The following is a 22,012-nucleotide window of genomic DNA, read 5'->3' as shown; positions in this document are numbered from 1 at the left end:
CATTTTGCTCTCTATATCGTGAATCAATCGTGTGATGATAAGAAGTGATGAGAGAAACTGAGAATCGAATCATTTGAATCAAATCATTTGTGAAATGATTCAGTGATTCGATTCAGCGCCACGCGGATTACAAACGACAACAACAAACACAAACGAGTGAATGACAACCCAGAATGATTTCATTAAAGAGTAATATATTAGATATGATAAATAATAGTATACCACATATTAATCAAAATCACCTTCTTATATACGAACCTTCTATGTAATTTGTATACATTTTGAAATTATATACCGAATATAAATAATAAATACCTAAATGTGAACTTTTTGTATAATCTATTTGAATGAGGTGATTTACTCTGAATGTATCCCTTACCAGTAGGGTTGCCTTCAGAAAAGGAAAATAAGGACAGAATAAGGGACACTTAAAATATTTGTTCTATACCACATAATGTGTTATTTTCTGCATTGGTAGTATAAAAGAAATATGGGACTAATTGTGTTCTGTTCAACTTTCACATGGATTCCTTCTCTGATTCCTTAAATACAGGACAGTTCTGTATCATAAGAAACACAGTTGGAAACCCTACTTGCAAGTGTAATGATTACTGAACTGGGGAGCTGTTTGAGACGCATCCAGAGATTAGTTTGCTTTTTTTTTTCTTCTATTAATCATTCTCATCCTAAACGCACAGAAAAATTCCTGGTGAAGCGATTGAGATCCACGTGACACACTATTACAAAGATGGCGTTTATTAAAGAGGAGAGTGAAGACATGAAGATTGAAGAAACATTCAAACATGAAGATACCGAGGAACAAACAAAGATGTTGTTTATTAAAGAGGAGAGTGAAGACATGAAGATTGAAGAAACATTCAGAGTCAAACATGAAGATACTGAGGAACAAACAGGTTGGTTTTCATCCTCAAAGCTGAACTCACTCATTTGATCCTTATTAAAATGTCCAGCTCTACAGAAATGGAAATATTTAAAAAGTTATGTTGTGTGACATTTAACTAAAAAAAATAAATGTATTTCACGATATTTAATTCAATATAATACTAGGATATTAACATACCTAAACATAAATAGACAAAAAAAAAAGTTACATGGATTTACTTCAAGTTTTAATTCAGTTGGGTTACTTAGCATTTAAGTAACATGATTTAATTACATAAAATAAAAGGTTCCAGTCCTATTATATACTAATCTTTCCTCTTTTTTTCTTCCTTTTTTACCTCTCTGGTCCCAGGTTAACCGTTTTAATTTTAAAACTACTTTTCAAAATCAAAAATCATTTTACCTTTAGGTAGAGATGCACTGATTGCAATTTTCTTGGCCGATTCCGATTTTTCAGTAAGTGTGACCCGCCGATTCCGATTTAATTTTCTTAAGAACTGTAATGAAAGCATAGGCCTATACAGAAATATTTTCTTTAATTACATTTATTTTATAATAAATGTTTAAACATTACAGGATCTTCTTACAACAAAATAACTTTAACAACAAAATAAAGTGCTTTGTGCCTTCGAAAAAGGTATAAAATTAGTTCCTGTAACTAACATAGTATAGTTATACTAGCAAAAATCTTTTCCTCAATGTGCTTTTTGTTATTTTATAATAAAATAAATTTATAAACAGTACAGCATCTTATCATATTAAAATAACTTTAACAAAATAAAGTGCTCTGAGCCTTGAAAACAGAAATAAAATATAAGTAACAAAGCAGGCTTACTTACAAAAAACTACTTTTCTTCAATGAATTTTATATGGAATTTTATTTTTTTAACATTAATTACAGGATCGTCTCACAACAATAACTTTAATAACAAAAAGTGCACTGTGTCTTTAAACAGGTAGAAATAACAATGCTAGTACTAAATCCTATTACTTGAGCATTAATGGCAAATTTTTCTTGATAAAGAGAAGCATTTCTGCCTTGTCACCAGTTAATCCAGCAGTAACGTTACTACACTTCGTAACATTCATTCACATATTTGCGCTACGCCACTGCATACAGCGTCTTCATACACTCTAAAAAGTGCTGGGTTAAAAAATAACCCAACCATAACCCAGCTGCTGGGTAACTATGGGACAGAACACGCGTTGGGTTGTTTTGACCCAAGTGCTGGGTTAAATCATTTGACCCAAAATGCTGGGTTGTTTATTTGACCCAACCAGTGGGTCAGATTAACTGTGTTGCTGGGTTAAAAACTACCAAAATATTGGGTTATTTATTGTCTAATTGCCTTGCTACCTTTATATTTACCAATAATAATATATAAATCACAAAAGAATGTAAAATTATTATTGTTTTTCTGTAATACAGTTACACAACACAAAAAAATGAATATGTAAATGTCATTTTAATGAGTTTTCATATTTCTTTTTAATACAGTTTTCAAATAGGTGTAGCTGTCACACATTTTGTCCAAACCTTAAAGACACAAATAACGGTTTTAGTAGATCAGTTTATTTTAAACACAAAACTGTAAACAAGGCACACTATATTCATATTCTTTATGTCAACATTGCAGCAGCAGAACACTCAAAAATGAATTATTACCACATTAGAATCATTCCAAACATTGTGCCATTAAAACTAAGCCAAACAAAGAGTCCACCAGACAATTCTTACAATTTAAAACATGTTACAAGTGGCCAAAAAAAAACTTCACACATGAAGACTTATGTCCATCAATATGATATACTGCAAGCTGGAGAAATTCCCAGGCAACAAGTCCGCTTCAATGGCATGGCCTGGAACAATGGCGAAGGTCTAGAAATGTTGTTGTCTCATCCCAAGGCTCAAATCCACCATGTTGGTCCCCACCTGTTAATTATACGGCATTTAGTCTTGCAACATTACATTTTAAGTTAAGTGTATTTTATGAACATAAACACAGAGGCATGAAATATGCTCATTTTGCTTCTCAACTTTTCATACAGTTGTGGTCAAAATTATTAGAAAACTAGTATTTTCACCAGCTAAATAAGGTTTTAAGTCAGTGATTTCTATCTTTTGCTGTAGTGTGTCAGTAGGAAATATCGGTTTACATTTCCATTAATTTTGCCATTAATTGTGATAATCCAGTGACATTTTTGTTTGCACAACAGCCAGTGCTCCACACAGAGATCTGATCTCATCATCATCCAGAAGAACTGTGACAGCGTCACCAAGATGCTCCAAGAGACCTAACTGCAAAGCTACAATACTGTTAAAAGTTTTAAGCACTTGTCTAAAAATGTCATAAAATGACTCTGTCAAAAATAATGTCATAAATAAATGTTCTTAATCAATTAACCTTGATTAACTAAATTAAATCAACATTTGGTTTGACCGTCCTTTTGCGTTTAAAGCAGCTTTTGCCCTACACTAGGTGCACTTGCACATAGTTTTTCAGGTAGCTTTGCAGGTAGGTCTCTTGAAGCATCTTGGGGACGTTGTCACAGTTCTTCTGGATTTAGTCATGTTTCAGTTTGTTCTGTTTCTTCATGTCATTCCAGACAGACTGGATGATGATGAGATCAGATCTCTGTGGAGGATTGGCTGTTGTGCCAATGTAAACTGATATTTCTCACTGACACACTACAGCAAAAGATAAAAAACACTGACTTAAAATCATTTTTTAGCTGGTGAAAATACAACTGTTATAATAATTTTGGCCACCACTGTGTTTATATATATATATATACATACACCCTTATTAGAGCAGAAAACGTAAAACAAAACCTACAGGTTGTACGTCAATGAATGGCCTCCGGGATTCCGTGGTTGTGGGTCTGAAGACCTTTTATCCAGAGTGGGCAGGACTTTGAAAGCACTTTCCCCTTTAGCATCTAAACCATAGGAATAATATGCAAACTGTGAACCATATTTTATCATCAAAACAAACTGAAACACTTTCATATGAAGATTTCTTCATTCCTTTAAATAATGCAAATTAATTCCCACCCTCATTCAACTACTGCAGGTTAAGTTTAGGTATGGGGTCAGATTCAGGGATGTAGAAAATGCTCACGCAGAATAAGGCATCAGTTTGTGCTTCATAAGTACTAATTAACAGCCAATATACAAGCTAATAAGCAACTAGTTAAGTGTTACTGTACCATTGTATTTACCAGTTGATGTGGGTCAAATACAGTTGCATATTGTTTTTATAGATCGACATATTATAAGAAAAAGCTTACCTTAAGTCATGTCACCAGGAATGTCCTTTGCTGAGCACTGGCAAGAATTAGGTCTGCAACTGTAGCCCAGTCTTCAAAAAGTCTGCCTCTGGATATAGCTTCCTAAAGTCTTGTGAAATCTGATCAAATCTGAAAAACAAATGTGGTTCAATAAGTTTAAGGTTTATACTGGTATCCTAGTTTGTAATGCAACACAGGTATTCACTAAAATAGAGGAAGAGTAAGGGGCCGTTCACATGCCGCACCTAAAAACGCGTGAAAACGCAAGACGCGTCGCTTTCTTTCCAAAAACGCAGCTTGCTCTCCCATGGCGTCTGCCGTTGCTAAGCAACCATGTCCCGCGCCTGGAAAAAATGAGCTTCCATTATGAGCGTATAATAACGAACTTCAGTGCGCAAAAAACGCGACATGTGAACGGCCACATACACCACGAGAGATTAAGTCTAACTTTACATACTGTAGCTAAGACAACATTACATTTAAGTAATAAACAATGGTACATACCAGTCATATTGTGGTTTAACATTATTAAAGTAAGGGACATAGCGTTTTAGCTAATGCAGATAAGTAACCTCAAGGAAAAAACCGCGAAAATGCTCAACATAAAACATATGGATCTATCGTTGGATTCGGCACGTCGCAAACATTTACTTGAAAAATATGCCCTTAAAAGATCAATTTTTGTATGAAATGATCTAATTTTGACAAAACATTACAAGCAATACAGTATGCAGACAGTAAAGGAACTTACCCCCGTATTTCTGACCTACTCTTTCCATAAGGCGTTAAAATAAAGGCCATATGTATACTGTAAATTATACAAATAACACTACACACACACACACACACACACACACACACTTTATATAACAATAAAGCGATTGTTGAGGCAAAAAAGTACATCGCTAGGCTGCTTAAGTTACAACGTTCGTCATTCACGGAATAAAATGCCAACCCCGCACAGCGACATATCAAATATTGCATTAAACAGTGAAACCAGTGTGCTCTAAAACACAACTTATTAAAAATAAAGGTAAATAATTATATAATCATATTATTAATTTACCTTATAATCCTGCTTGCTGCAAGGTGCGTGACCGCCTGGCGACGAGATGAGTGAAGAATCCAGAATGTTCGATGAAGTGAAAAAAATAAACAAACCGGTTGGGTCAAAATAACCCAACCCAGGTGTTCATAGTGAAAGAACCCCTTATAGTCCATTTGACCCAGCATGATCAACCCAACTGTGTGTTTACAGTGCCTCAAACAACCCAGAATTTTGACCCAGCACAATTAACCCAGCAATGTGTTTACAAAAATAACCCAGCACTTTTTAGAGTGTGCACTGATGAAACTTAGGCCCCGTTTACACGAAGGGAAAACGCAGATATTTCCCTGCGGTTTGGCCTCTCATTTACACGAAAACCCTGTTTTTATCACAGAAAACGATTATTTCTAAAAACTCCGGCCAAAGTGGATAAATTTGAAAACGCCGTTTTCACGTGGCTTTTGGAAACGATGACGCATATTTAGTCATGTGACGCATATTGTACCAATAGATATCTGTTTACACCAGTAATTGTGCCTGTGCTTTTCACTGTCACACTGCTGCTAATGAGATTTACCTTTTACACTCTTCAAATTGCAGTCCTAAAATGATGACAGAAAATTTACTTTTGCTGTCCTGAAAAAAACATGACGACAACTGCTTTTCAGATAAAATATGAATGAGCGCGATATAGAGGCGTCAGTGGAGGATGAGATATTTCCGTAAATTATCCCGCCAGAAGAATTGCGTGAAAACTTATTACGTCTGTATAATTTTGGAGGCTTTACGCATGCGCAGTAAGGCGAATTTGATGTTTTCCTACGTTTCAATGTGGATGAGAAACTTTTGGAAAACGCTTGGAAACGCTAGTGTGGACGGAGAGCGTTTCAAAATGAAAACTCCGTTTTCAAATGTATCCGGATTAATGTAAACGTAGCCTTACTAGAGAAGTGTAACATAAATGCATCTGTAAATAAATACAAATTGAATTCACGTCGCGTACGCGTTAATGACCTTCAAATGGAACATATATGCTCGCTTCGAACTATTAGTGTTTGAAGACGCTGTATGCAGGCGCAGCGCAAATAAGTGAATGAATGAAAGTGTAGTACGTCAACGGATTTCCCCTGCTCAGGGAGTAGGGAACAATAAACACTGGGCAGGGACCATGTCAATCGGAACACAGTTCATTCACGGAGCTCACTTCTAACGAGTGGGTTATCTGAATCAGGTGTGTTAACTAACAGAGACATGCAAAATATACAGAGCGGGGTGCGCGATCTACCACATGTCCAGCCAAGCTAAACAAGCGCGTGGTTCGTGGTTGTTCCTTCACTTTGTATTTTGGCCTTATAAACGTTACAAACTGCGATCTTTGTGTCATCTTCACTCACACCAAAGACATGTTTACGCGTGACTGTGAGTGCGCACGCGTGGCTGTGACGTAATTGCATGCGCCGCTGGCAATAAAGGGATCGGCTAGGAATCGGCAAGAGGAGAATCACCGATCCGGGCCGATCATGTGAAAAATCGGCCGATTCCGATCTCTAGCCGATCAATCGGTGCATCTCTACCTTTAGGCCTATGTGAAAGGATTTATGAAATTCTAACAAGTGTTCTGTGAGTTAAAAAAAAGAAAGAACAAATCAGCAGTCTTCTGTAATCTGTGCCTCCAGGCATCATAAAGTACACATTAGGTTTCCACGTATTTGGAGACATCTTTGTAACGCCGCAGCATCTTGTGCATCAAAGTTAGGGCTGCTTCATGTTCAACATCCTAAAAAAGTCAAATACAAAAAGGAAACAGTAGTAAGAGGGAGTTGGTTTAAGATACAATAGGTTTTGAAAACTAAAAACTTTCTCATGTACTTCAATAGGTTTGAGGGGTCTTCATTCATGTAAAAGGCAAGAAAGCTACCAGATGGTCCTGAAGCAGAGGTTGTGTTATGAATGTCAGATATCAGCTTTAATTGTAGGTGCATGAATAATGACAAACCACACACACATTAGTATTGGTGCTGAATGAGAGGCACGTGAGTATTTGTGGAGTGCATTTCACACACAATGCTAGTCTAAATAAATTAATTTAGGCTTACTGTTTATAATGAAAATTACATCTAGTGCATGCTCATACTAAAATATAACATACTTTTTAGTTGTTGTTCTGAATACTATTACATTTAAATACTTTGTTGCAGGGAACTAAAAGTTGTTAAAATATTGGTAGATGCTTAGTTTTTTCTGTCATTACATAAAAATGTAAACTGTGTGTTTTATTTTTTCTCAACAATGCAATTTCAACCTGGTGAGATTATAGTCAAGTACGACTTAGTTTCCAGAAAAGGTGGAGCTTTGATAGTTTGTTCAACCCAGTGTTGTTTTTGTCATGTTGATGTCGTTGATGACTAAAACATGACTAGACGTGTGTGAGTTTTCGTTGACGAGACGAGAATAGACGAAAATGTTAGTGGGTGGTCCGTCAGACGTTTAAAATGCACGACATTTCTGTTTATTGTGCATGCCAATTAAAACCTAAAAAGTATCTGCCGCTATGGCAAGCCGTTTTGGCATTCTATCCTTGTTTGGTTACGTCCACCACCTGGCGTGCAGCGCACAACGAGCTCAACACGTCACATTGTTGGCACTCAGACAGACAGACAATTAACCATGATGGCGGCAGTTTGCACATTATTTCAAATATATGTCTTTTATGTCTAAAACCATTCCTTCATTAATTATAATTATTGGTGAAAATAGTCGATCCGGAAGCTCACATTGTGTATAGATCTGCTATTTTCACAACTTATAAGTGACACTACCCAACAGCAAAATACTTACTGACCTACATTAATTTGTTAAAAGACTACTTTTCCCCCTTTTTTTTGACTAAAACTAGACTAAAACCTTTTTGACTTTTCGTCGACTAAAATTGGACTAAAACTATCACATATAGAAGCGACTAAAATTTGACTAAAACTGATAAGCATTTTAGTCCAAAAGACTAAGACTAAATCTAAGATGGTTGTCAAAAACAACACTGGTTCAACCATGTGTTATTTTAAAGTCCCTACACTTATTTTTTTTTCTGGTATTCAAAGTGAGCAATATAAATTTGTGGGTTAATAGCAATCCCACACTAGATGATCTTACAGAATGAGGGGAGGCATATGGTTGTAGTAAATCAGTTAAATATGAAGAGCTTTGTAAGCGAGGATCAGTAGCTTGAAGTCTTTACATCAGGAAACCGAAAGTCATTAAAGGTGATTCATGTGAGGGTGATTAAACAGGCGTTTTGAAAATTTGTACGTAATGGAACTTCCCTTTATCAAGATCTAGATGGGTGGAGGTCAAAAAGACAGCAAATAATTCACAATATTGATAAGAGGTTCTGAGTTACACATCTTTCAGAAGTTTAGTAGGTATTTGATCTGGAATATGTGTTTGGATTTGATGCTTTTTGTGTCTAAATGTTTTGATATCTGTTACTTTATCCCATTAAACTTGTGTTAAATTGTATTTGTCTCTTTTCATCTCAGACCTGATGGCGCTGAAAGAGGAGAGTCCAGAGCTGAATGAAATGCAAGAGAAAGATCAAAATGAGATACAGCATGATTTTAAAACTGAAGAAAAATTAATTAGTTGCTCCCAGACTGAAAAGACTTTAACATGCCCTCAGTGTGGAAAAAGTTTTACACAAAGAAAAACCTTTAATGCCCACATGAAAATACACTCTGTGAGACCTTACATCTGCTCTCACTGTGGAAAGGGTTTCTCACTTAGTGAAGGTCTTAGGACTCACATGATTAGTCACACTGAAAAGAAGCCATTGACATGCTCTCTGTGTGGAATAAGTTTTAGCCATAAACCAAACCTTAACAGACACATGAAAATTCACGCAAAAGTTAACAGTTTTGAATGTTATCGGTGCAAAAAGACTTTCACAGACAGGAAAGATCTTAAGGATCATGTTAAAATTCACATTGGAGAGAAGCCTTTCATGTGCCATCACTGTGGACGGAGTTGCTCAACAGAAGGACACCTTAGAAGTCACATGAAGATTCACATTGGAGAGAAACCTTTCACCTGCAATCAATGTGAAAGGACTTTCACAGACTTAAAAGATCTTGAGGATCATGTTAAAATTCACATTGGAGAGAAGCCTTTCATGTGCCGTCTCTGTGGACGGAGTTGCTCAACAGAAGGAAACCTTAAAAAGCACATGAAGATTCACACTGGACCTTTCACCTGCAAACAATGTGGAAAGAGTTTCTCAAGCGAATCAAACCTTAAGCTTCACACTGGAGAGAAGCCTTACAAGTGTCTCCAGTGTCCGAAGAGTTTCACATGTCCAAGGAGCATGATACACCATTTTAAAACCCACTATTTTCCTCAGAGTGACAAGGTTTAGAAAATGAGTCATTTCTACAATCATGGTTCATTTTGGGGGACATTCAGTTGTAGTCAGTGTAAGAAAAACATTTGCTACCACACAAAAAAGCTAATGTGAGACCCAGTTTGTATTCTTTGTTGAAGGAAAAATGCTGTGTAAAATAAAAAAATTAAATTAGACAATTATGAGGACTTCTTTTATTTGCTTTCCTCATGTCTTTATGCTTCATCATAAGGCTTTTATTTTCTTTTGTACATTTGTACTTCTGCGGCCATACCTGATCACCATCTTTGCTGTAGTTTCTAATATTAAATGGTTGTAGATTCCCTCAAATTTTGACTATGAATGTGTCACTGAATTCTACGGGTTAATTCCTTTGAATCAAAATATTAGTCAAACTTTTGCCTTGATGGGAAAAGCAACAATGTAACTGGAAGATAAACAAATTGACAAACTTGACAAAATGGCTTGTTCCCATTGATGGTAGGTGTATTTTAGCTTATTATTTAGTTGATTTCAATTGAATGTTGTAATATCTGGATAAGTTTACTGATTGTGTAAATACCAGGCAGCTTTAAACTTTTTTTTATTAGCATATTTAATTCTTTGTTGTATTTACATAAATGTACTGTTTATTTTCTAATCCTAAACAGATTGTTCCTTCATTCTTTGTCTTATTAATTATACATTAGAGAACGTATTTTAACTCTAATTGTTTGCAATAAGTTTGATTGCAACATATAATCATTACTGTTAAATGTTCAATGTTTGATTATGTCATGAACTGATTTTTACTATACATCATATGTACATCAACTTGACATGGTCACCACTAGTAAGCTACTACTACATATAAAGTAGAGACTTGATTTTTCTGTGCTACACAAATAAACTTGAATTGCTCAATTGCATAGTCCAAATACAAAATTAGAAAATTGTCAATAATGTTTTACTGGTGCATTGCTCACTTTCCAAAACACAATCAGAAAACATTTGGTCATTTTATGAACGCATCAAGTCCAAAAGATTGAACTGTCACGTGTGCATTCATTTGTCCATTAACAGCTGATTTCTCTGAATAACTATAAGATGTGTGTGTTGTGGTTTGCATCAGTCCAAGGTTTGGAAACATAGTCATGAATGGATTTGGATTGATCTTTGTGATCTTGTCTTAGTATCTCCAGATGCAGCAGCAGAATTTTTATGGCCGTCACAGGACCAAACCTTAGGAAACAGTGTCAAAGTAGGTGGAAGGCAGAAACTGCATTTTGACCAATAGGAAGTTCTGTCCTTCCCAGGCTTTGTACCAAACGTCTTCTTCATGCCCTCTAAGAGGTGTCTGGCAGTTGTCCTAGCATCCTTATTTGATAGCGTTGGACAGTTTGCTTATGCTAGTCCACCAAAATCCAATCAAACTGTAGCAAACCTTTGTCCACTATTGTGGTCTGGGAGGGGCCCTCTCCATAAACTGGGCCCTGGAATGTGTGGTCCACTACAAATCACTGAACTTATATTTAGTTGTATAACCTAAAATTTCTTGTTGCACTAGTTCTCTTGTTTTGAGGCTAGTAGGGAGGTAAGACTATATTTTATTCTTTATTTTATCTTTATTTTATTCGTCTGATGCATATGGTACACTTAACTGGAAACGGAGGTGGGACAAAGTCATTGTTTGGCAAGTCACAAGTAAATCTCAATTCATTGCCCTCAAGTCCCGAGTTAAAGGCCAACAAGTCTCAAGTCAAGTCTAAAGTCCTACGGTTTGACTTTCGAGTCAGAAAAATAAAATGTATACAGATTTTGTTTGGTTGTAAGATCTGTATTTATTAAACAAACATTTTTTTTATGAAAGAACATTGCTCAGATACATAAAAATACAAATTTAATTTGTGCTGAACAGTGCTGCGTCTTGTCTCCACAGCATATTTCACAAGAACGAGTTGACCTTGTATTGCAAAACAGGTCTTAAAAACTGAACCAACTTTCTGAAATTATCTTCATCTGAAATGATTGATTCAAAACTAAAATAGATCCTTAAACTAAACACCATGCCTTCACCCTCAAAACATGTACTTTGATGAAGAGAGGATCAAAAATGTAGTCCTCCAAACAGTTTTACTTTACTTAAATGTATCACCACAAAAAACATACTTTTCTGAGATCAATTCTGGGAATACATGTAACAATGACAGCAGAAACAAGAAAGCCCTTATTACACTGATGTTGTTGACAGTGTTAGACTGAAAGATGTAATTATTGTTAGTCAATTAGATCAGATTAAGATCAAATTAATAAAAAGTTGCATTAAAGTCAATAATATTTACCTTTAACTCGTTGTGCCACCTCTGCCTTGATGTCACGACTGACCAGAACATGGGGCTTCATCCACAACAGAGCAAAGGCTGGATCCAAGGCCGCTGCTTTCAGGTAGATTGTGTCTGAAAACGGGGCAGTGATTCCTTCTTGAGACTGGGCCATTTTCACATTAATGAAAATCCCAAGAAATCTTTTTTCAGGGACGTCTGGAGAGTTCTGACCAGACCACTCAGGAAACGAACTTGAGGCTTCAGCTTTTCGAGGTGGTGATTGAGGGACAAGACAGATGGAACAACTGCACTGATTGTGACCTTCTCCCCCTGCGTCAAATCAGTTGCTTCCCCAAACGGTTTCAAGGTGTCCACCAACAGATTTCACTCTCGTGGTGAGAATGACAGCTCCTTATGCCAAGAGCTTTAGGTGATCACACTGAAGCACTGCTTTTACTTGCCTCAGTGTTGAGTTCCATCTCGTTTTCACTGCAGCAGGGATGCCTTTCTGTTCCCCAAATTCATCATCAAAAAGATCTTTGAACGTTGTGCTTGTGTGCAGCAGTGAGCTAAGTTTTGATAATTTGGAAAGAGAAGGACATACTACTTTTGTTTCTTTCAAACCATCTCCCACAACCAGCTGCAGTGCGTGTGCAAAACACTGCAGGCGCTGTTTCTTTGCCATAGCAGCATCTACTGTTTGCTGATCTTCAAGGGTTAAGTCACACCACAGCTCAGGGTCATCAAGATGATCTCCGTCATCACCATCATCCTCTTGTTCACTGGGGAAGCACACAGTGAATGCCTTTCGCATGTTAGCAGCATTGTCACTAATAATATAGTCCAATTTAGCTTTGATGTCATATTCATTACATATTGCCTCAAATTGGTTACAGATACGTTCAGCAGTGTGAGAGCCTTTAAAGCGGTTGCAGGCAAGAGATTAGTCTTTAGCTGTACCCTCTCTGCGTCTTTCTCTACCCAGTGCACAGTGACGCCAAGGAATCCCCTCTTCTTTCGGTCGGACCAGATGTCCACAGTGACTGAAACATGGTCAGTGTTGCTCAATTGAGTTTTTAATTTTAAACGTCACTCCTCATTGAGGCTTTCTGTTTTTTGCGGCCAGTGTTCTGCGACACACTGGGCTGTACTTACTCTCCAGCACTGACAGAAAGTGACGAAAGCTCTTTTTTCCCACAATAGACAGGGGAATGTTGCAATCAATAATCAAATCAGACAATATGGCATTGGTGATGGCTTTCTGCTGAGGGTGACTCATGCTGTATTGCCTTAACACCAGTGTCCAGAAATTGAGAGATTGAAGGCTGTTGTGGTTCATTTAAGATGGTTCTGTTCATCTGGTATTCTTCAAATCTGTAACAGGTAAGCATACGAAACAACTGTCATAAAATCCCTTATAGCCACACGTTGTATTTAAAACTACTCTTTACTCATATCAATGTCACTGTGTTAATATTAATTGTATTGTATAATGTATATTAAGGAACGGAGTGGGGCACTAAAATACACCGGGAAAATTCTGACCACACCGGCCCACCCATCAATCTTTATATCGAATATCTGATATTCAAACAAAACATTAATGATCAAAATGAAGACTAGGCGATATGGCAAATATATATTCAGAGTAAAGTTTGGAAACAAGTCAACCAGAGGCCGTTTTTTTTTTTTTTATGGATGCTGTGAGAGGCTTCACTACATTGAATAAACTGCTTATATTTGAAAAATGTCCTATAGCTAACTACAAGATACAAATAATAATTGCATATTGCATTACATAAAAGTAACTTACAATCCTAGAGGTACATTTGAAAGTGCTATTATTAATGTACCATCATTTTTGAGATGTTTCTTCCTAGAAGTATTCAAATTTTCTATATTTAGGTGGAAAATCCAAGACTGCTTCTGAAGAAGAAGCAAGAGATGGCCTTGATCCAGGCAAAGTCAAAGCAATTATGAGTAAGTTTATTAACAGGACCGTTTGATCTCAGAGGAACGTGAATGTTTAGCGAGGTAACTTGTTTCGACATATGGGTATTTCTAGAATTGAGGGTATACAGTTTGTGTCTCCCTACGTTTTGGTCAACATCTGTTACCTCTGTTATAAAAAGGCATAACGATCTTTAAAAAAACTGTTAGAAAAACCATGTGACTTGCACCAAGTGATGTCACTTCTTTTGGCGAAACACTCTGGAAAGAATGGAGGTATGTCATGATTCCTCTCATTGATTTGTACAAAACGTGTAGTACATTAATTGTTTGTCAAATCTGTCATTGTGATATTACAGTGAATTTCCATTTAATGTTTAGTCAAAATCCTGAATTTTTTCAAAAGATTTGGTAGTTTTGATCAGGACTGAGGTTGATTAAGATATTTATGCAAATATATATATATATATATATATATAAATAAAAAAATATTTATCTGATAAATTTTTACAGCAGTTTAATTTAGTGGATGTTTTTATCCACGAACATAACGAGAGGGTAGTAAATTTGCCCAGAGCGTACGGTTGTGTTTTTGAAAAATTGCAAAGCATTTTCTTAAAATATGTGTCAATATAATAATAAGTAGGGATGCACCGATCCGACTTTTTCAGTCCCGATACCGATGTCTGGGCTTTGTATATCTGTCGATACCCGATACCCGATACCGATCCGATACCATTGTTGAATTAATAATAAACTGCATACCTTCCACCTTATAATTATAGAAACTACAGGCACCAAACTTTCCTAACTAAGACAAAACAGATGCAATGAATTGCATACCTATTTATTTGTTATTTAAAGAACAATTCTGCATTCAAATCGAAAATAGAATGTAATCAAACTTCTTAAAATTAGGGTTGGTCCGAATACCATTTTTTGAGCTTCGGGGGGAGGGGCTGAACATATTCTTTCCTCTAATAAAGGCAGGAATGTCTTTCTGTTTGCATCTTTATTATGTCGAGAACAATTCATCCAATCGATTTTTGCTGTGGACCCAAGGGAGTGCAGTGTTGGATTTTGGTTCAATATAGACACATAACATGTTCAGAATTAATAAATTGTAATAGAACATTGCAAGTTGGAAGCGGCGCGCCTCACGCAGGCAGAGCTTGCTTTGAGAATGGACACCGCGCTAGTGATACAAAACACACAGGTCTGTTAAGAGCAATACTTTTAATAAGGTAGCCTAACATTTTTAAACAAACAAATCACTCCCAAATCAGAAATTAGCAGCACATTAATTACTGACACCTTAAAGGGTAGGCTATTTAAATAAAAGAAGAACGAAAAAAATGGTGCAGTGTTTAGGCTATATATATATAAATAAATGTATATCTAAATTAGGCCTATTTATAAATAAAGAAATATATATATATATATATATATATATATATACATTATATATAACGTTTGTGTATATAAACCTATATATGAAATACATATGTATTGAAACCCAAAATAAATTAGGCTCAAACGTGCGTGTTTATTCCCAGCCGGCATTTCAACGTTGATTCACCGTTGAAACAACGTCAGGTACCATGGTTGGATCAACGGTGAAAAACCTTTCGGATTTGCAAAAATTTTCAACGTTGATATTGTGACGTCTTTTCAACGTGGAAGTAACAACGTTGATTCACCGTTGAAATTGCGACTTTGTTTCACCCTCTTACCTTTCGGGTTATGGTCATCTGTCGACGTTGAATCAACGGTGAATAACCTTTCGGATTTGCAAAAAATTTCAACGTTGATATTATGACGTTGATTCACCGTTGAAATAGCGACTTAGTTTCACTGTCTTACTTACCTTTCAGCAACGGTAAATACACAACTGTACGTTCAATTACAACCAGTTTGCATTTAGATCAACCCTGTACATACTTATTATTTAAAAAACAAATGGCTAGCAGCAATGGGTTTACTGTCAACTTCAATAAACTAACACATGATCAATATTATAAAACAAGTTTTATTTTGGAAACATACACTGTATAAATCAAAATAAAAACATGTCGAAAACATTTTCCAAAAACAATACAAACACATTAATTCTGCTCACATGTTATTGTAGCCCAGTTTGTGATGAATACAAAGTAATCAGACTTTAGACATTACCACTCAGAAGTTTCTCACAGTAAAATTAAAACAAATGTTTTTTAAAGTCTCTTCTGCTCACCAATCCAAGTACAGAAAAATTAAATAACATATTTGTACTATTTAAAATCTTTTTCATTTGAAGATATTTGAAAATGTAATTTAACCCTGTGATGTCAAAGCAGAATTTGTATCATTACTCAAGATCAAGTCACATTGACCTTCGGAAATCATTCTAATATTTTGATTTGCTGCTCAAAAAAATACGTTGGAAACAGCTCAGTAGAATTCTTTCAGTTTGCTTTGATGAACTGAAAATAAAACAATTTATCTGATACAGAAATCTATTGTAATTTTATAAATGTCTTTATTATCACTTTTGATCAATGTAAAGCATCCTTGCTAAATAAAAGTTTTGAAGTATAGTATATAATTTTACAAATGATTTTTATTTCAAGTTAATGCTAATCTTTGGATCTTACTATTCATCAAAGAATCCTGAAGAAAAAAAATCTACTGCTTAAATATTGATAATAATAAATGTTTCTTGAACAGCATATTAGGATGATTTCTAAAAGATCATGTGACACTGATGACTGGAGTAACAGTACCTGTGCTAATAGGGAGAGAAGGCAGCGATGGGTTGCTGCTATCAGCCAAAAGGACGGGTAGCCCTCCAAGTACTCCAGGATTTGCAGCGAGCATTTTTTACAAGGTAAGGTTCATGTATTTCCCAGTTACGTTTACTTAATTTGTGTAATACCACACCGTCATCCTTGTCCACGTGGAGACCCAGTCAAATTGTTGTAACATGAGTAACCTAAGTTAGCTATGTAATGAGCAAGTACCAGCTAGCGTGATAGGACTGTGCAGTCTAACGTTACCCATTCACAAAGGTAGCTAACGTTAGCTTAATGTCAGGAATAGCAGATTTTGGTGCCAATTAAATGTCTATGCTTCTCTCTGATGCTCATAAATTTAAGTTAGAGGCAATGTAAACATTGACACATGTGAGGCTATTTAAAGGGATAGTTCACTTTAAAATGAAAATTCTGTCATCATATACTCACCCTCAAGTTGAAAAAACAACACAGAGCAGACTGACAATTACAATTCAATTACATTTTATTTATAGTATCAAATCATAAGAAATTAAAAGAAAAACATTACAAATGGAGTAGGTCTAGACCACACTATAATTTACAAAGACACAACAATTCTAGTAATTCACTTCATGAGTCTGTGGACTGTGTTTTGTCTGACAGCAGTCTATCTGGGCATGTATACGTCTTGGCCAATAACTCAGATAAAATGGCTGACCTATAGAAGGCCTCAACATTCTGCACTGCTTCTGTAAAAAAGTCAGCATCAGGCAAAATTCTCTGTATAAAATAATTGGATGTAGACCACACCATGAAGTCACAAAACATCCGCTTCGTCACAAACAACTGGGCTTGCACCTGGTAGTGGTATTGATGATCTCTGTTAAGTGCATGTGTACCATCTGTGTTCTCAATGCAGAAATGTTTCTTTTCAGTGGCACTGAGGACTCCGGTGTCTTTGGCACAGTGTGGGCACTTGATTTCCAAAATGCCATCGCCACAGCAGGAGCAGGACAGCAAGACATCTGGAGATGCTCCAAGGTAGGGACGGGAGGTATCAATGTGGAGACCGGCATCACGAACACTTAGGTCCTGATGATGTTGTGCAGCGTAAGCCTCATATGTCTCTCTGGCTTTTTGTTCATGTTCACATCTCCATCTGAAAATGAGAAAAATAATGTTATTAAAGGAATAGTTCACTTTAAAATGATAATTTTCATATACTCACCCCTCATATTGTTTCAAACCTGTATGAATTTCTTTCTTCTGCTGAACAGAAAGGAAGATATTTAGAAGAATGTCAGTAACCAGACAGTTTCTGGGTCCCATTGACTTCCATAGCAGGAAAAAAAATATACTATGGAAATCAATGGGACCCAGAAACTGTCTGGTTACTGACATTCTTCTAAATATCTTACTTTCTGTTCAGCAGAAGAAAGAAATTCATACAGGTTTGAAACAACATGAGAGTGAGTATATGATGACAGAATTTTCATTTTAAAGTGAACTATTCCTTTAAGTCATCGTAGCTCTTTAAGTGCCCTTTTTATTGGATTTGTTCTCTCATTTCCCTAAGAACTATAAGTACTATAGATGTCAGTACCCAAAATTGGCCTAATCTTAATAGCACATAATATTCTCTTGTATCATATTCTATCACAGATATCACAGAGTAGTTTAAAAAGGAGTAAATTAAATATAACAGGAACCATTTAAAAGGAACATTAGGAATAAATAAGCAAAGGACCTACACCATACACCTGGGATTAAAAATAGATAAGGGCACTCAAAGAGATTGAGGGATGTAATCTGTCATCATATTTGTAATTTAATGTTGATAATTTGTAATACTGACTATAATAAATATTCCAATGATAAATGCATTTCTTTGTCTTGTGTTTGTTTCTTTGATGTTTTTTTTAAGCAGGGGCCCTCTACATTAGAACACAAACATGTATTGCATACATTTCCATTGTTGAAACATAAGTTCAAAGAACATTAATTTCTTTACTCACACTATGGTGAAATTAAAAACAGTAACTGTATGTTTGTGTCATTATGTCACACATGCCTGGTTTCAACTGTTGAAAATCTGCATAGGTCAGGGTAACAGATCTGCCTATGTTATTGTTTAATGCTGCAGTGACACAATAAATGCACATTGTGAATACTTTGCTGTGATTAACTGGTAGAATCTTAACATAGGCTACTGCGAATATAATCACAGATAAGAAGATGTCTAGATGTTACAATTATATGTTACTACGGATCACAGACACACCGTGATTTACTGTCTGCATGGATTAACGTGTGATCGATAATTAATGAATGCACTTCCCCGAGCTGGGATGCGTCCAGGCATCCATTAAAAAGCCACGGCCGACCATGTCCTCTAAAATCATAGGCTACGTGTTATATAAATATTTATCAAGAAATAACAGACCGCATTCTACATTAGAATTAAACTAAGCCATGTAATAATACAAAATAAACCATAGATCGACGTCTTACCTTTGCCATTATGAGGTACCTTCCCCCGCCGTTAGCGTAGCATTGCGTTCCTGTAACCCAGCTACAACGAACTGGTAAGCATCCAGACTTTTAAAAGCTTTGAGATCAGCACCAATGTATGGGGATACCCTGTTTACTACATAGTGGTACAAATTGTGTGGGCCAAAGTCAGGCAGACTCTGCGATTTAATGAGGTCCGTGAAAACTGAGGGAGGAAGAAGGAATCGTTAAGGGTCTGTATCCAAACCTGCTATCTCCAACTTCTCCAAATATCGCTCTTTGTGAGCACCTACCAGATGCCCTACCTCGACCGATAACGGCGCTACAACTTCTTCAATAGAAGAAGCCATGAAGTTTAGTGGTAACCTTAACGTTATCTATTTTAATCTGTTTAAAACTTAAAATTTCCCGCTCGTCTACTACTGCTCAGCCTGCGCGTCCAGTGATTTTGCCGTCCAGCATGGCGTCGTCACGTGGTCGTGGTCATGTGTTTGCAAAGGGTCTATATTAACAATAAAGATTAGAACATTCAAACTTACTTTTAGCTGCACGCACAAACTGTAAATAAACTTTGTGGAGAACAATCATGTAGCTCGCAACTGAACTCTGCTGCCATGCACTTTTTCTAGCGGAACTACTCACAGGTGACGCTTAAGCTGTACTGATTGGTGGTTCAAACTGTCAATTAAAATCCACCAATAACTTTTACTGTCTGTTATTAGATATCATACTTCAAAACATAAATCTTGTTTAATTGAAAATGAAATACATCTTACCTTATGAGACAGTTTTGCTCGACAAGCAGACTGTGTGTGATGAGAGTGGCAACTGTTTTTTTTTTTTTCCAAATTAGAATGCGGGAAGGCAGGACACCAAACCATTGCATCATGCAATGACTGCAGAAAGGAAGTGATTTTACATTTTAGATAAGAAAATTGTTTTTGAAGGAATTATGTATTATCATTATATATAAATATATATTAAATATTAATATGATACATATATTATTATATAATATAGAGGAAACAAAACTTTAGACCGTGTATACACAAACATGGCTGAAGCTTATACTGTGACCCCCCTCCCCCACTTGGGACAATCAGACCACCTTTCTTTGTTCCTCACCCCCAAATACTCACCCCTCATCAACCGTGTGAAGCCATCAGTGAAGACCATCAAAGTGTGGCCAGCGGGGGCAGACTTCACACTCCAGGACAGGTTTCTACACACTGACTGGAGTATGTTTGCTTCTCAGGCCACCTGTGGCTCTCACACGGACATTGACAGATACACTTCCTCTGTTCTGGATTATATCAACACTACCATAGACAATGTTACAACCCAGAAACAGATCACCATATACCCAAATCAGAAGCCATGGATGAACAAGGAGGTGCGTCTTCTGCTGAAAGCACGCAACACTGCCTTTAGATCAGGTGATGCACAGGCCTACAGCACTTCCAGGGCTAATTTGAAGAGGGGCATCAAAAAGGCCAAGCACTGCTACAAACTTAAGCTTGAGGAGCACTTTTCTAACTCTGACCCTCGACGCATGTGGCAGGGCATTCAGGCCATCACAGACTATAAACCCAGCCACTCCACCCCCACAGCCACCGATGTCTTCTTCCTGAACGAGCTTAATGACTTTTATGCTCGCTTTGAGAGAGACAATACAGACACTGCCACCAAGATCACTCCCTCAACCAACCACTCACCCATCACACTTGACTCTTCAGACGTCTACACAGCACTGAGCAGGATCAACGCGTGCAAGGCTGCTGGACCAGACGGTATTCCTGGGTGCGTACTGAGGGCATGTGCAGAGCAGCTCGCTGGGGTATTCACAGACATTTTTAACATGTCCCTTGCCCAAGCAGCTGTACCTACATGTTTTAAATCCACCTCCATTGTGCCAGTGTCGAAACACTCCAACCCAACATGCCTGAACGACTACCGCCCTGTAGCACTCACACCCATCATTATGAAGTGCTTTGAGCGGCTGGTCCTCTCACACCTCAAGAACTCTCTCCAATCCTCACTGGACCCACACCAGTTTGCCTACCGTGGCAATAGGAGCACAGATGATGCAGTCTCCATAGCGCTGCACTCTGTACTCACACACCTGGACAATACAAACACTTATGCACGAATGCTGTTTGTTGATTTCAGCTCAGCATTCAACACTGTCAAACCCTCTAAGTTAATCACCAAACTTAGAGACCTGGACATTAACATCTCACTCTGCAACTGGGTTATGGATTTTCTGACTAACAGACCTCAGTATGTTAGGTCAGGCTACATCTGCTCCACTACTGTCACGCTCAACACTGGTGTACCACAGGGCTGTGTGCTGAGCCCCTTTCTCTACTCCCTCTTCACCCACGACTGCAGGCCTGTGTATGGAACTAACACCATCATCAAGTTTGCAGACGACATTACGGTGATGAGTCTCATCAGCAACAATGATGAGACTGCCTACAGGGAGAAGATTCAGCACCTGACCACATGGTGCATAGAAAATAATCTGCTTCTTAACACCACCAAAACCAAGGAGCTCATTGTGGACTTCAGGAAGGGAAGAAGAGGCTCACATGATCCCATCCACATCAATGGGATGGCTGTTGAGCCCGTCTCATCCTTTAAGTTCCTGGGGGACCCACATTTCAGAGGATCTATCCTGGACCACCAACACCTCCAGCCTGGTCAAGAAGGCTCACCAGCGTCTCTTCTTCTTGAGAACACATAAGAAGAACCAGCTGTCCTCAGCCATCCTGGTGAACTTCTATCGCTGCATGATAGAATGCATCCTTACGAACTGTGTAACAGTCTGGTACGGAAGCTGCTCAGTTGCGGAGCG

General features: G+C 37.1%; 1 protein-coding gene across 1 annotated transcript; it reads left to right on the top strand.

The window, feature by feature from the left end:
* Window positions 1–247: 247 nt before the first annotated feature.
* On the top strand, window positions 248–9,771 carry LOC141325874 (uncharacterized). Its single transcript, XM_073834605.1, has 2 exons — window positions 248–914; window positions 8,779–9,771. The coding sequence occupies exons 1-2, from the start codon at window positions 749–751 to the stop codon at window positions 9,648–9,650; spliced, it is 1,038 nt and encodes a 345-aa protein (XP_073690706.1). The 5' UTR covers window positions 248–748; the 3' UTR covers window positions 9,651–9,771.
* The last annotated feature ends 12,241 nt before the right edge of the window (window positions 9,772–22,012 follow it).

The sequence above is a fragment of the Garra rufa genome, chromosome 1, assembly GCF_049309525.1.
Source record: "Garra rufa chromosome 1, GarRuf1.0, whole genome shotgun sequence".
Lineage (NCBI taxonomy): Eukaryota > Metazoa > Chordata > Actinopteri > Cypriniformes > Cyprinidae > Garra > Garra rufa.
The sequence above is the reverse complement of the archived record's forward strand: the minus strand, read 5'-3'. Positions and strand labels throughout refer to the sequence as shown.

What these genes read in the sequence shown, in the direction of transcription:
- LOC141325874 (XM_073834605.1), top strand. Translation starts at nt 749, where the DNA reads ATGGCGTTTATTAAAGAGGAGAGTGAAGACATGAAGATTGAAGAAACA. An exon ending in AGATACTGAGGAACAAACAG is followed by an intron (nt 915 to 8,778) that starts GTTGGTTTTCAT and finishes TTTTCATCTCAG; the next exon opens with ACCTGATGGCGCTGAAAGAG.